Source organism: Canis lupus, chromosome 34 (genome assembly GCF_011100685.1).
Source record: "Canis lupus familiaris isolate Mischka breed German Shepherd chromosome 34, alternate assembly UU_Cfam_GSD_1.0, whole genome shotgun sequence".
NCBI classification, from domain to species: Eukaryota; Metazoa; Chordata; class Mammalia; order Carnivora; family Canidae; genus Canis; species Canis lupus.
In genome coordinates, this window is record NC_049255.1 from 12,148,920 (window position 1) to 12,164,306 (window position 15,387).

At 45.5% G+C, this 15,387-nt stretch overlaps 1 protein-coding gene across 1 annotated transcript in view; it reads right to left on the minus strand.

Moving 5' to 3' along the window:
* PLEKHG4B (pleckstrin homology and RhoGEF domain containing G4B) overlaps window positions 1-15,387 on the minus strand; it is a 70,530-nt gene that overhangs the window by 11,410 nt on the left and 43,733 nt on the right. Inside the window, exons 4-7 of the mRNA XM_038583393.1 lie at window positions 14,405-14,596; window positions 13,722-13,845; window positions 9,728-9,821; window positions 7,822-7,908 (exon numbers count right to left, since the gene is read on the minus strand). Of these exons, the coding sequence (XP_038439321.1) occupies window positions 7,822-7,908; window positions 9,728-9,821; window positions 13,722-13,845; window positions 14,405-14,596 (497 nt within the window). The remainder of the gene's footprint in view (window positions 1-7,821; window positions 7,909-9,727; window positions 9,822-13,721; window positions 13,846-14,404; window positions 14,597-15,387) is intronic.

Genomic DNA, 15,387 nt, shown 5'->3' on the forward strand with positions numbered 1-15,387 from the left:
TACAGCAAGTGTGATTGAGAGCCAGAGCAGTAGCGGGCCCCTCCCCCAGAAGACCAGCACAAATCCTTTGCATGCACTAGGTCTACTGATCATAGACTGCTGCAAAGCTTCAGCTCTAGTGGAAATAGGATTAGGCACAGGCTTTCCTAGCTCACAAAAGTCAGAGACCTAGATAAAATGCCAAGATGGAGGAATTCATCCCTAAGAGAGAATGAGAAGAGGTCACCACTAGGGAACTAATCCAAATAGATACAAGTAATATGCCTGAACCAGAATTTAAAACAACAATCATAAGGATGCTAGCTGGGCTTGAAAAGCATAGAATATAGCAGACAAATCCTGACTGCAAAGATAAAGACCTAAAAATGACTCCAGCTAAAATAAAAAATTATATAACTTAGATGCAAAACCAACCAAATGTAATGACCACAAGAATGGAAGAACAGAGGAATGAATAAATGACACAGAAGATAAAACTATGGAAAATAATGAAGCTGAAAAGAAGAGGGAAAGAAAGATACTGGATCACAAATGTGGACTTAGGGAAGTCAGGGACTCCATAAAGTATAATAACATTCATATAATAGGAGTCCAGAGGAAGGGAGGGAAAAGGGGGCAGAATGTTTATCTGAACAAATTATAAGTGAAAATTTCCCTTATCTGGAGAAGGAAATAGTCATCCAAATCCAGAAGGTACAAAAACTCCCATCAAAATCAACAAAAACTGGCCAACACCAAGAGATATTGTAGTAAAATTTGCAACTTAAAGACATAAGAAAAAGAAAAAATCCTGAAAGCAACAAGAAAAAAGAAATCTCTAACCTATAAGGGAAGACAAATCAGGTTAGCATCAGATGTCTCCAAAGAAACCTGGCAGGCCAGAGGAAAGTGGCATGATATATTCAACAGGCTTAAGGGGAAAAATCTGCAGCCAAGAAGACTCTATATACCAAGGCTGTCATTCAGAACAGAAAGAGAGATAAAGTGTTTCCCAGACAAACAAAAACTAAAGGAACTAATGACTACTAAGCCAGCCCTGCAAGAAATATTAAAGGGGATTCTTTGAGTGGAAAGGACCAAAAACTAGAAGGGAAAGAGAAAAATCTCCAGAAACAATGATTTTATAAGTAATACAGTGGCACTAAATTCATATCTATCAATAATCACTCTGAATGTAAATGGACTAAATGCTCCAATCAAAAGATGTAGGGTATTAGAATGGATAAACAACAACAACAACAACAACAAAACAAGACCCATCTATATGTTGCCCACAAGAGACTCATTTTAGACCTAAAGACACCTGCAGACTGAAAGTGAGGGGGAGAGAACCATTTACCTGATGGATGTCAAAAGAAAGCCAGAGGAGCCATACTTATATAAAACTAGATTTGAAACCAAAAACTGTAACAAGAGATGAAGAAGGGTACTATCATAATAAAGGGGACAATTTACAAGAATTGTTGAATACTTGTAAATATTGTATTTACAATTTACAATTGTAAATATTTATACTCCCAACTTAGGAGCACCCAAATACGTACAACAATTAACAATAAACACAAAGGAACTCATTGATAATAATCCAGTAACAGTAGGGGACTTTACCAACCACCTACAGCAATGGGCAGATCATCTCAGCAGAAGATCAACAAGGAAACAGGAGCTTTGAATGATACACTGAGCCAGATGGACTTGACGGATATATTAGGAACATTCCATCCTAATGCAACAGAATACACATTCTTCTAGAGTGTGCATGGAACGTTCTCCAGAACAGATCACATACTGGGTCACAAATCAGGAATCAACTGGTACAAAAAGATCAAGATCATATTATGTGTTTTTCTCAGACCACAGCACTATGAAACTTGAAGTCAATCATAAGAAAAAATCTGGAAAGACCACAAATACATGGAGGTTAAACAACATGCTACTAAAGAATGAATGAGTAAACCAGGAAATCAAAGAAGAAATAAAACATACATGGAAACAAGTGAGAATGAAAACATGATGGTCCAAAACCTTTGGGATGCAGCCAAAGCACTTCTAAGGATGAAGTACATAGCAATGCAGGGTCTTCCTCAAGAAGCAAGAAAAATCTCAAATGCACAATCTAACCTTACACCTGAAGGAGCTAGAAAAGGAATGACAACTAAAGCCTGAAGTCAGCAGAGAAGGGAAATAATAAATAATATTAGAGCAAAAATAAATGATATAGAAATAAACCAAACAGTAAAACAGGTCAATGAAATCAGGAGCTGATTCTTCAAGAAAATCAATTAAATTGATAAATCCCTAGCCAGACTTATCACAAAAAAAAGAAAAAAAAGAAAAGAGAGAGCAAGAGAAAGAACTCAAAAATAAAAGCACAAATGAGAGAGGATAAATAATAACAACCTCATAGAAATACAAACAATTATAAGAGAATATTATGAAAAACTATATGCCAACAAATTAACAACCTGGAAGAAATGGATAAATTCCTAAAAACCTATCAAACCTATCAAAACTGAAACAGGAAGAAACAGAAAATTTGAACAGACTCATAACAAGCAAAGAAATTTAATCAGTAACAAAAATCTCCCAACAAACAAAATTTCAGGACCAAATGGCTACACAGGCAAATTCTACCAAACACTTCAAGAAGAGTTAATACCTATTATTTTCAAACTATTTTGAAAAATGAAAAAGGAAGGAAAACTTCCAAATCCATCTTATAAGGCCAGTATTACCAAAATCAAAGACATCACTAAGAAAGAGAACTATAGGCCAAAATTCCTGATGAACATGAATGCAAAAATTCTCAACAAAATGTTAGCAAACTGAATCCAACAATACATTAAAAAATCATTTACCATGATCAAGTGGGATTTATTTATTCAGTATAAAGGGTGGCTCAATATTTGCAAACCAATCAGCATGGGATACCACATCAATGAGAGAAAGAATAAGAACCATGTGATCCTTTCAATAGACACAGAAAAAGCATTTGATGAAGTAACATCCATTTATAATAAAGCCCTCAACAAAGTGGGTTTAGAGAAAACATACCTCAACATAATAAAGGCCATTTATGAAAAATCCACAGCAAACATCATCCTCAATGGGGAAAAATAGCTCTTTTCCTCTACAGTCAGGATCGGGATGTCCAGTCTCACCACTGTTGTTTAACATAGCACTGGAAGTCCTAGCCACAGCAGTCAGACAACAAAAAGTAATAAAAAGCATCTAAATCAGCAAGCAAGGAGTCAAACTCTCACTATTTGCAAACAACATGATACTCTATATAGAAAACCCAAAAGACTCCACCAAAAAACTGCTAGAACTGATACAGAAACTCAGTAAAGTCACAGCATACAAAATCAATGTACGGAAATCCTGTTGCATTTCTATACACCAATAACGAAGCAGCAGAAGAAAAATTAAGGAAAATAATAAGACACTTAGAAATAAACCTAACCGGGGAGCAGCCCAGGTGGCTCAGTGATTTAGCACCACCTTCAGTCCAGGGCATGATCCCAGAGACCCAGAATGGAGTCCCACATCAGGCTCCCTGCGTGGAGCCTGCTTCTCCCTCTGCCTGTGTCTCTGCCTCTCTCTCTCTTTCTTTCTCTCTCTCTCTCTCTGTGCCTCTCAAGAATAAATAAATAATCTTTTTTTAAAAAAGAAAGAAACTTAACCAAAGAGGTGAAAGACCTATACTCTGAAAACTATAAAACACTGGTGAAAAAAATTGAAGAGGACCCAAAGAAATAGAAAGACATTCCATGCTCATGGATTGGAAGAACAAATACCCTTAAAACATCTATACTGCCCAAAGCTATCTACAGATTTAATGCATTCCTATCAAAATACCATAAGTATTCTTCACAGAGCTGTAACAAACAATGGTAAAATTTGTATGGAACCACAAAAGACCCCAAATGGCCAAAGCAACCTTGAAAAAGAAAAGCAAAGGTAGAGGCATCATAATTCTGGACTTCAATTATATTACAAAGCGGGATCCCTGGGTGGCACAGCGGTTTGGCGCCTGCCTTTGGCCCAGGGCGTGATCCTGGAGACCCGGGATCGAATCCCACGTCGGGCTCCTGGTGCATGGAGCCTGCTTCTCCCTCTGCCTATGTCTCTGCCTCTCTCTCTCTCTCTGTGTGACTATCATAAATAAATAAATAAATAAATAAATAAATAAATAAATAAATTTTTAAAAAATTATATTACAAAGCTGTAGTGATCAAAATAGGTATCGGCACAAAAATGGACACACGAATAGAGAACCCAGAATAGAGAACCCAGAAATGGACCCTCAACTATCAGTTCAACTAATCTTCAACAAAGTGGGAGAGAATATCCAATGGAAAAAAGACCATCTCTTCAACAACTGGTGTTGGGAAAACTGGACAGCAACATGCAAAAGAATGAAACTGGACCACTTTCTTACACCATACACAAAAATAAACTCAGAATGGATGAGAGACCTAGATGTGAGACCTGAAACCATAAAAATTCTAGAAAAGAGCACAGGCTATAATTTCTCTGACATCTACCATAACAACCTGTTTCTAGATGTGTTTGCTGAGGCAAGGGAAATAAAACCAAAAATAAACTATTGGGACTCCATCAAAATAAGAAGTTTCTGTGCAGCAAAGGAAACAATCAGCAAAACTGAAAGGTAACCTGCAGAATGGGAGAAGATACTTGCAAATGTCATATGCAACAAAGGGCTAGTACTCAAAATACATAAAGAAGTTATACAGCTCAATGCCCTAAAAACAAATAATCTGATTACAATGGGCAGAAGACATGAACAGACATATCTACAAAGAAGATATCCAGGTGGCCAACAGACACGTGAACAAAAGATGCTCAGCGTCATTCATCATCAGGGAAATGCAGACCAGAACCACAATGAGATCCCACCTCACACCTGCTAGAAGGGCTAAGATCAGTAACACAAGAAAAAACAAGTGTTGGTGAGGATATGAGAAAGGGGAGCCCTCGTGTACTGTGGGTGGGAATGCAAGCTGGAGCAGCTACTCTGGAAAATACTATGGAGGTTCCTCAAAAAGTTAAAAATAGAGCTACCCTATGACCCAGTAATTGCACAATTGGGTATTTACCCGAAGGATAAAAAAATACTAATTCAAAGGGATGCCTACACCCTGGTGTTTATAGCAGCATTATCTACAGTAGCCAAACTATGGAGAGAGCCCAAATATCCAAGAACTGATGAATGGATTAGGAAGATGTGGTCTATGTGCACAATAGAATACTACTTAGCCATCAGGACAAAACCTTGTCATTTGCAATTATGTCGATGGGGCTAAAGAGGATTATGCTCAGCAAAATAAATCAGTCAGAGAAAGACAAATACCACATGATTTCACTTATATGTGGAATTTAAGAAACAAAACAGATGAACATAGAAGAGGGAAAAAGAGAGAAGAGAGAGCCAAACCAGAAGAGGCTCTTTTTAAAATTTTTTTATTTTTTATTATTTTTTAAAGATTGTATTTATTTATTCATGAGAGACACAGAGAGAGAGAGAGAAAGGCAGAGACATAGGCAGAGTGAGAAGCAGGCTCCATGCAGGGAGCCTGATGTGGGACTCGATCCCAGGACCCCAGGATCACACCCTGGGCAGAAGGCAGGCGCTAAACTGCTGAGCCACCCAGGCATCCCGAGGCTCTTTTTTTTTTAAAAGGTTTTTTAAAATTTATTTATTCATGAGAGAGACAGAGAGAAGGCAGAGACATAGGCAGAGGGAGAAGCAGGCTCCATGCAGAGAGCCCGATTCAGGACTTGATCCCAGAACCCTGGGACCACACTCTGAACCAAAGGCACACGCTCAACCACTGAGCCACCCAGTTGTCCCCATAAGAGACTCTTAACAACAGAGAACACACTGAGGGTTGATGGAGGCAGGTAGGTGGGGGAGCGGCCAGATGGGGGATGGGCATGAAGGAGGGCATGAAGGAGGGCACTTGTTATGATGAGCACTGGGTGTTGTGTGTAAGTGATGAATCACTAAATTCTACTCCTGAAACCAATATTGCACTGTATGTTAACTAACTAGAATTTAAACAGAAATTTAAAAAAAAATAAGTAAAATTAGACTGTGGGGACAGTTGCACAATTCCACACATACACTAAAAATCATTGATTTGGCTTGATAAATGAATTGTATAGGATATGAATTATGTGTCAGTAAAGTTGTTTTTGAAAAGAAAGAGAAAGAAAACTTCTAGACTGTCACTTCTTGAAATTGCAAAAAATAAAAATGCAACAAAGAGTGAAAAACAAAAAAAAAAAGACCTATGGAGCAATATCAGTGTGTATAATTGTAATTGTAGAATGAGAAGAGAGAATGAGGCAGAAAAAAAATTTCAAAAAATGACGAATGAAAATTTCCTGAATTTGCTGGTAGACGTAAATGTAAAAATTCAAGCTTAGCCCAACCTAAGAGGATAAAGATGTCGAAAGCCATGCCTAGTCACATTATAGACAATTTGCTGAAAAGAAGAGAAAATCTTGGAAGTAACCAAAGGAAAATGATATTTTCCACAGATGAACAATTATTTAAATTACAAAACAACTTTTCATTAGAAGCTATGGAAGCCAGAAGACAAGAGAACACCTTTAAAGTGTCGGGCAAACAAACAAAAATCTACTGTAAGGCAGAAATCTGTATCTAGCAAAATATCCTTCAAGAATTAAGACATGAAGAGAAATCTCACAAAGGAAGACATAGACATGGCCAACATGCATATGAGAAAATGCTCTGCATCACTTGCCATCAGGGAAATACAAATCAAAACCACAGTGAGATACCACCTCACACCGGTGAGAATGGGGCAAATTAACAAGGCAGGAAACAACAAATGTTGGAGAGGATGCGGAGAAAGAGGAACCCTCTTACACTGTTGGTGGGAATGTGAACTGGTGCAGCCACTCTGGAAAACTGTGTGGAGGTTCCTCAAACAGTTAAAAATAGACCTGCCCTACGACCCAGCAATTGCACTATTGGGGATTTACCCCAAAGATACAGATGCAGGTGAAACGCCGGGACACCTGCACCCCGATGTTTATAGCAGCAATGGCCATGATAGCCAAACTGTGGAAGGAGCCTCGGTGTCCATCGAAAGATGAATGGATAAAGAAGATGTGGTTTATGTATACAATGGAATATTACTCAGCTATTAGAAATGACAAATACCCACCATTTCCTTCAACGTGGATGGAACTGGAGGGTATTATGCTGAGTGAAGTAAGTCAGTCGGAGAAGGACAAACATTATATGTTCTCATTCATTTGGGGAATATAAATAATAGTGAAAGGGAATATAAGGGAAGGGAGAAGAAATGTGTGGGAAATATCAGAAAGGGAGACAGAACGTAAAGACTGCTAACTCTGGGAAACGAACTAGGGGTGGTAGAAGGGGAGGAGGGCGGGGGGTGGGAGTGAATGGGTGACGGGCACTGGGGGTTATTCTGTATGTTAGTAAATTGAACACCAATAAAAAATTTTAAAAAAAAAGAATTAAGGCAAAATAAAGAGTTTTTAGATAAAACAGAAGCAAGAAGAGAGAAAACAAACGAGCTGGAGAAGAAAAATCAGATTTTTAAAAGTTTTCTGATATTATGCTCTATAGGGCTTCTGCAAAAATTTAAGGATTTGGTGATGGGTTTTCAGGATCTTATATGGATGCAGCCAGAGTTCACATAGAATTTTCTATATGTTTTATCTTATATATGTATCTTAATATTTAATTTTATGCATCACTCAGTATCATATCTAATGCTGAGGGTCTAACACCATTACCTCAATTGTTCCATCCTTGTCAGGCCTAAATGCTGATTCTTTATTCACCAACAGCACAATACTATGAATTATGGGAGGAGATGTATTCTGAAATAAGAAAGAAATACCGATTAGCTTTGTAATTTTTAACTTCATTGACTTAATAGAACTGTCTAATTTTGAGGTGCTACTTCTGCTCTGCTTTTTTCCCCAAATACCTAGAATGCATAAAATGTAATTGTCTTTGCTCTAAATGAAAATTATTTTCCCTTGTAAATTTTAATGTAATCAAGTTTATTGGTTATAATTTACATATAATAAAATTTGCCCTTTTAAATATAGAGTTTCTAAATTTTGTCACGCTTGAGGAAGGTGCTACGTTCTCCTGAGTTGCAGTTTCCAGCGCTGTGCTGACTGGTGTGCGGTGAGCAGGTTAAACCTTGGCTCCTGAGGAACATGCGTGTGAAACACCGACACACCTTATCCTCCTGTCCACGTGCACATTCCAAGCAGGCCTCAGAGTGAACATCTTCTTTCTGAAAATTCTCAGAACTCAGAGGACGTCCTGCAGTTCCTCCTTTGAACAGAATTCCTTCCAAATCTGTTTGAGAAACAGCCATCCCCCTCCTTTCCCAGGAGACTTCCAGCAACTTCTCAGGCTTTGCTGGTTGATAAAACTGCACATGCTTAAGAAAAACCAGAATCTCAAAGGAATTTGAAAACTGAAGCTGAATATGAGCATTGAACTGGATGACATCCTGGCTGCCGACCTGTGAGCTCAACGGCTGGTGGCCGAGAGCAGGGGAAATGTAATAAGGGACATGTGTGTGTCCGAAGTGCTTCATGGAAACCAAGTTGTGGCTGTCAGACCTGCCTGTCCCTGTTGGAGGCACTAACTTGCTGCACTGGGATCCCTTCAGCTGAGGGCCTGTTTGTCCCAGCAAGTTCTGCTGAGAGCCCTCTACAGCCCTGATGCCCCTGACAGGAGCCTCACCCTCCCTCCCCAGGCTCCTTGACCTTGGCTGCCTCGGCCTCCCCAAGCCCCGCCACCCCTTGCAGAGCCGGCCTGCTGGGGGCTCCGCTGTCCTTTCCTCACACTCTACTGTCCAGTTACTGAGTGCAGCCCCACGTGCCCCAGCCTCCACCTCTGAGTCCTCCCTTCAAAGAACTTCCATTTGGCATCCCTCAACTAGGAATCTGGGTAGAAGAGTGATGGTGCCTGGTGCCTTCAGCAGAGACCAAACAGAGGGACAAGGTGGGACCCCAGACTCCATCACAGCCCTTGGCACATGCGGGCCCCCACAGACACACGTCTGAGGAGGCCTCAGTGTTCTCCAGCCTCCCTCTGGCCCTGGGTCCCTGGAACATCCTGATGCGGCGTTTCTCCTGTTCCAAGGACTCTCCATTTCCCTTTTGATGTTACTCATGACCCAGAATCCATCAGGTCTTCCTGGGGTGACCGCACACCTGTCAAACAACCTCCCTTGACCTTGGCCCAGAGGTACGGGGCCGTCCTCTCCATACCATGCACGCCTCTGTTCTGAGAACGTGCTCTGTGTACCCTGCACTCTGATTCGGTCAGACACTAGATGGGGACTGCTGTTGGGGGGGCAGGAGTCATGCCCACATGGGCTGGTCCTGGCTGGCCCTGCCTTGAAGGTCTGCAGTAGTGACCTAGGAGATGGGCAGGAAGCTCCTTCCAGGCCACTGTGGCTGACTGTGGGGGAGAACATTGTTGAGGGGTGCAGGAGCAGGGCTCTTCTGCTACTTTCCATGTCCACACTTGGGACCCTCACCTCATCCTGAGATTCCTGCTGGGGGCAAGTGCAGGCATGGCTGCCCTCAGCTGCTCCTGGCCCATGAGGGAGCCCCTCGTGGCCCCAACTGAATGCTTGGCGCCCCAGTGATAGGAGTCACCCTGACTCACCTGCAGCACTGCCAGAGCCTGGGAGAGTGCAGGAGTAGCCGGACCCTTGCGAGCATCCACCAGGATGACCAGCCCCAGCTCCCGCACCTCCTTCCTGGGGAGAGACACACAGCGTTAAACACTGCAGGCACAATCTCTTTCATCTCTGGTGAGACATCCTCACCCAGATGGCCTTGGGTCTACAAGTTTCTGACACACATCAACCTTTTGCTTCCTGAGGAATCAAGCTGCCTACTGGGTGCAGACAGGGCTGCTGGGCTCATTGTGTGGGTCAGTCCTGCCTGACGGCCTCTCCAGGCAAGCAGAGCTGGCTGCCTGTCTGCGCTGGCCGGGGCTGCTTTCTCTCACCCACGGCCCTGTCACTGGGCAGAGGTCCCGGAGCCTCCTTGTGCTAGTCTGCTTGCTGGGGCTGTATCTGATGTGGAATTCGACTCAGAGCACACGAGAACACAACGCGGTTGGCTCTTCTCGAGACCCAAGCTCCGGACCCATCATCTGGCTCAGCTACACTTCTGGAGCTACAGCAGGACAGCTGAGCATCCTCGGAAGCTGGAAAGCTCTGTCCCTTCCTATGATCGTGACTGTAAGCTTTAGTCCTAAGTAGGACAGAATAACAGGCTAGGGCCAGGTGATGTATCTGACCCAACCTCCTGGGGTTAACTACCACTCTACCTCAGCCACATTGTGCGTGCTGGCCTTACACCGGCATGCTGACCGCCCGTGCACACAAAGCAGGTAGAACCACGTGTCGCGTCAAAGCCATATCCTGGCCCCAGGGCAAGTGTGCTTCACAGTTGGGTGAGTTCAGTTTTGGGTGTGACTGCTAAGGAATGCTTCTGAGGGGTGTGTGTCTTGGAGAAGCTAGCGTACTGAAGGTGGAGTGGTGTCCTGGTGTCAAAGCCGGACGCAGGAAGGGTGAGGCTGGGAAAATCTTACTTCCTCCATCAGCTGGCCAGCTCTGTGCCCAGACCTCCTCTGCCACGGAAGCCGCTTTGCGACACACGTGGCTTGAAGCGCCAGAGTCCACATCTCTGGGAGTGGTCCCGGGTGGTGCTTCAGGAGCTGGGCTCAACACTCCACTTTCTCGGAAGGTCCTGCATCTCTCCTAACACTCCCGCTCCTGATGTCTCCTCACCCCAATCTCCTCTGCCGTGGCCCTGAATTTGTGTCTCAAGGTCTGCTTCTGGCCTCAGAGGTAGGACTAGGTCTCATTGCCACACTGGCTTGTGCAGCATGGGAAATAACGCCTGGGGCTCAAGACCCACATGTTCTCCTCCACCAATCTCATCCACTTGGCAGCTTTGCTGCAGGGGATGGCTGAAGAGTAAACAGCTGCTTCCCAGGCTCAGAGGCCTGCTGGACCCTCCACCTAGGCTGGCTGAGGTGGATCCACTGACTCAGAGTTCACACTAGAACAGGATTAGACAGGAGAAGATGGGAAGTAATGCCCCCAGGCCACCCAGACCGAACTTGCTTCTCTCTGCCTGCTTCTGGTGGTGGGTGGAGCTGGCTGGCTCACCTAGTTGGGCTCCCCTGGGGCCCCTGGCCCTGTGCAGACCTGCCCCAGACACCCTGGGCCTGCATTTCTGCAAAAGCCTCACATGGCATTCCTCCTGCACCACACAGACTTCTCCATCTGAAGTCAGCGTAGCCTTCAGGCCCCGGGCACCCGCTGTACACATGGAGTCCTCACACCTGCCGCCTGACTCAGAAAGTGACTGGCTGCTCTGCGCCTTTGTATGTGCTCTTCCTTCTGCTCACAATGTCCTTCCCTTCTTGCCTGCAAACACTCACCGTCCTCAAGGACACGGAGCACATCTGGGAGTCCCTACCCCTGGCCAAGGCTGCGGCTCCCTCCCGGCACTGTGGGTTTGTCCAATGCCAGGAGATGCAACAATTGGTGTTCACAGGTGTGTCCCTTTGAGGGGAGGAACCACAGCCTGTTCTCCTGTGTATGTGGTGGATTACAGAGGAGACTGGGTGGATGACAGCCAAGATCCATTCTGATTTTAAGACTGTGTGTCTGAGAGTTGATGGAAGTCCATTTATAAGGAACACGTGGCTCCCTGTAAGACAGCTTCAGAAAACGACCAGGCACTGCTGGACACTATTCCTGGTACTGAATGCTGGCACCTGGGGCATGTCATTGTCACAGCTGAAGGCATGTGGCACACCCCACAAGGTAGGGGTGGATTTCAGGTCCTTAAGGGGCAACAGTCAATCAGGAGACTAACAAAATTACGATGCTTGTGGGGAAATAATCAGCCAAATCAGGAGGTTCCACCATGAGTTGCTCTAATGCTTTAGGGATGTTCTCACCAAAGGCTTCCCCCTGGAGCCTCCTGAGCTAGTGAAGACCCCTCCCCTGGGAGGGGAGTGGGGCTGTCTGAATTTTCTGTGGAAAAGGCAGAGGGCTACATATCCAGAGTCAAATCATGGCCCTGCCTCCCCCCCTCCCCCGCCCCGTGGGTACCCTAACCCCTACAGTTGGTGTTCTGCTGCGGAATGGAAAAACAGCATTCAGCCTGATGGCTAAACCAGGCTGAGTAGGCTATCGTCCTCATCCACCAGGATTGCTCTCCATTATCACCCTGAGTTAATTATGGAGGCTCCCATAAAAGAAAGAAAAAGCCAATATCTTAGCGTTTTGGTGTTTCCTAAGGCTTATAAAGTATAAGCTAATGCGAGGATGAATCTGTATTTTCTTCAGAATATTTCTTTTTATTTTGAAATCTGTGCTGGGAGATAAGTTTGAAATCCCAGGCTCAACCAAAGGCAGTAAAACCACTGCCCTCAGATAACTGGGAGCCTCCCTCTAGGAAAGGGGTTGTTCCCACACTGAATCTACCTCTGCTACTTCAGAAGAAACTCCAGCAGAAAGTTCATGCGCCACAACGAGCCTGAGGTCACGTGATGGGCATCATGGACTGTGTTCCCCCGCGGGCTCGCATCACACGATGCGCATCCTGTCACTGTCAAGGAGTCAGATCACATCATGGGGTGTATCATGAAGATGATGCTCTGGGCTTCAGTCCACGTACTTTACACAGATTATTTCTAATCTCTCTGACACAGCCTTGAGACAGCAGCTACCATCCCAGGTCAATGGGGAGGAAACAGGCCTATGGAGGTGCACCATCTACCCGGCCAGTAGGAGCACAGCTGGGATTTCCAGCCGGGCTGTCTGATGTTGGAACTGAGCTCGCCAGCTGGGCAACACTCCCTCCCCTATGGCTGCCTCCACCCAGCACCTCAGGGACTCTTGTTCTGGTGGCCATAAGGGCTGACTAAAGCAAGCTTGGATCTGATGGGATCAAGTAGTTATGAAATAACACACTATAACCATCCTTAACTCCCACTGTCCTGTCCCTGTCCTTGGTCCATGAAGAGATCTGAAGCCATGCTCCAGAGAAAGTCACCCATTGTCATCATGCAGGATCCAAGTGGTATGGCTCCCTAGAATTCCATGCCAGGGAGGACAAGTCTCTCTTGAGGAGCTGGCATGCTTTCCTCCTGCCACACGGCATTGCCTAGCTGAGCGTGAGGCTCTCACTTAGCATGAATCAGTCTTTGCTGATTCTGGGTACCATAGTACTCATTTGTAAGATTTCTTGACCCATTTATTCTAAATTTTCTGTTTATATCTGCTAGGTCTTTATCCAGAAAGAGGTGGCGTATAAGACATGTGCACATATAATGCTTGGAGCAAGTACTGACCCATGCAGAGCAACACAACACTCGGGCTAGACTGTATGTCAGAGCTCTGATTCAGGGGAGAGGTCAGGGTGACAGGAGAGGAATTCGTGGGGGACCTGGAGAAGAGTAGCGAGGTGGGACGTGGGGCCAGCTAGCAGAAGCCTGAGGGGCAGGTGGGAGCCTGGTGCCCCTGTCCCAGGGGGCCCCCAAGGCTCCACAGAGACCCTTGCATGAGGACACAAGCTTGTGCAGGGTTACCCCCAAAGCTCTGAAAGGTGGGGGCCTGGCTCCATCCCACCTGGGGATGCCGTGGAGGTATTGCAACAGGCGGGTCAGCTCGACGCTGGAGGGGTGTGCGCTGGACCAGAGCGGGCCCCTCGTGCAGACTTGCACCACTGCTCTCCCCTGGTGATCTCGCGTCCCTGAAGAAAGAGGGCATTGTGAGAGGGCAGCCTTAATGAGGACATACCTGGCTTCAAGCTTGAGACACTGAGCTCAGGTCTGCAAATGGCTGAGATGTGAGATTTCCCAAGAGAGGAGGGCCTGCCACTCACCTAAGCAGGCGACAGCTATGCTCACATAAAAGGGCGATGGGCACTGCTCTGGGCTGAAGGTTCATGTTCCCCCTGAATCCTTATGTTGAAGCTTAAGTCCCAGTGGGATGATACTAGCAGGTGGGCCTTTGGGTGGCACTTACGTTACAGGAGTGGAGCCCCACGGATGGGACTCATGCCTCTTGCAAAAAAGACCCCAGAGAGCTCCCTTGCTCCTTCCACCATGTGAGGACACAGTAAAGATGTTTCAACTATGAACGAGGAAGGGGCCCCCAAGGAAACCCGACTGTGCAGGTGCCTTGGTCTGGGATAACAGCTTCCAGAACACAGATACATGTCTGCCCAGATACATGTCTGCTGACACCCTGGAGGTGTCCAGTGCCTGGTGTTTTGCTGTACCTGCACTGAGTAACACAGCCATGCTCACCTGGGAGAGTGATGACCCCGGACTGCAGGAGATCCTGGCTGACTTCCAGCAGCTGCCTGGGAACCTGGCTGGGCACGGCTCCTGTACTAGGCAGCTGTCCTCCTCCTTCGCGGCACACAGGATCCACAAGCACATCTGAAACCTGGCTGGGATCACGCTTGAGGAAGGTGCTGCTGTCTGCGTCAACCCTAGCTGGATGACAGAAAGACCCCTGGTCAAAGATGAAGGGTTTCTCTGGTTTGAAGGCAGCTACTCAGCTTGCCATAAACACAAGCAGAATATCGTGTCAAAATATGGGGTCCCATGAAAACTTGTCTCATTTCTGGTGGCGAACAGCAGCGTGGCACACCTTACAGGACAGGTGTGTTCCTGAGCAGTAGGGCATGAATAAACATAAAATTGGAACATTACAGTTGCAGCAAGAGTGCTCACTACTTAAACACACTTCGGGGATGAGACTTTTATACTGAATAACGTCATCCTAATTTATTCTCTCACACAGATTTCCCAAAGAGTGTCACAAAAATATTTCCACAAGGGGTGGGAGCACCCTGACGGCAGGCGGCATCGTAGCTGGGGTGCCTCCCCCTCCTGCGTCACCCCAGGGAGGAGGGACCGGGCTCTCCTGGATCACCCCACAAAGGGGGGGACCATGCTCCCCTGTGTCACCCCAGGGAGGGAAGGGATGATCTTGGCCAGAGCTAGTTGGAACCTAAGACCCTGAGGGGCACCCTAAACCAATCTGGGCTTAGGTTTCCTGTCCCTTGGCCTCTTCCCAAACTTCTTTCAGGGCTAATGTCTTATAACTCTGTTAACAGCTTTCTCATTCTAGCTGGACTGGAGAAGCCCACAGCACTCTTTATATATTTGTATGAAAGTTTGAGGCACCCGGCTGGCTCAGTCAGCTAAGCATCTGACTCTTGATCTTAGTTCAGGTCTTGATCTCAAGGTCATGAGTTCAAGCCCTAAGCTGGGCTCCACAC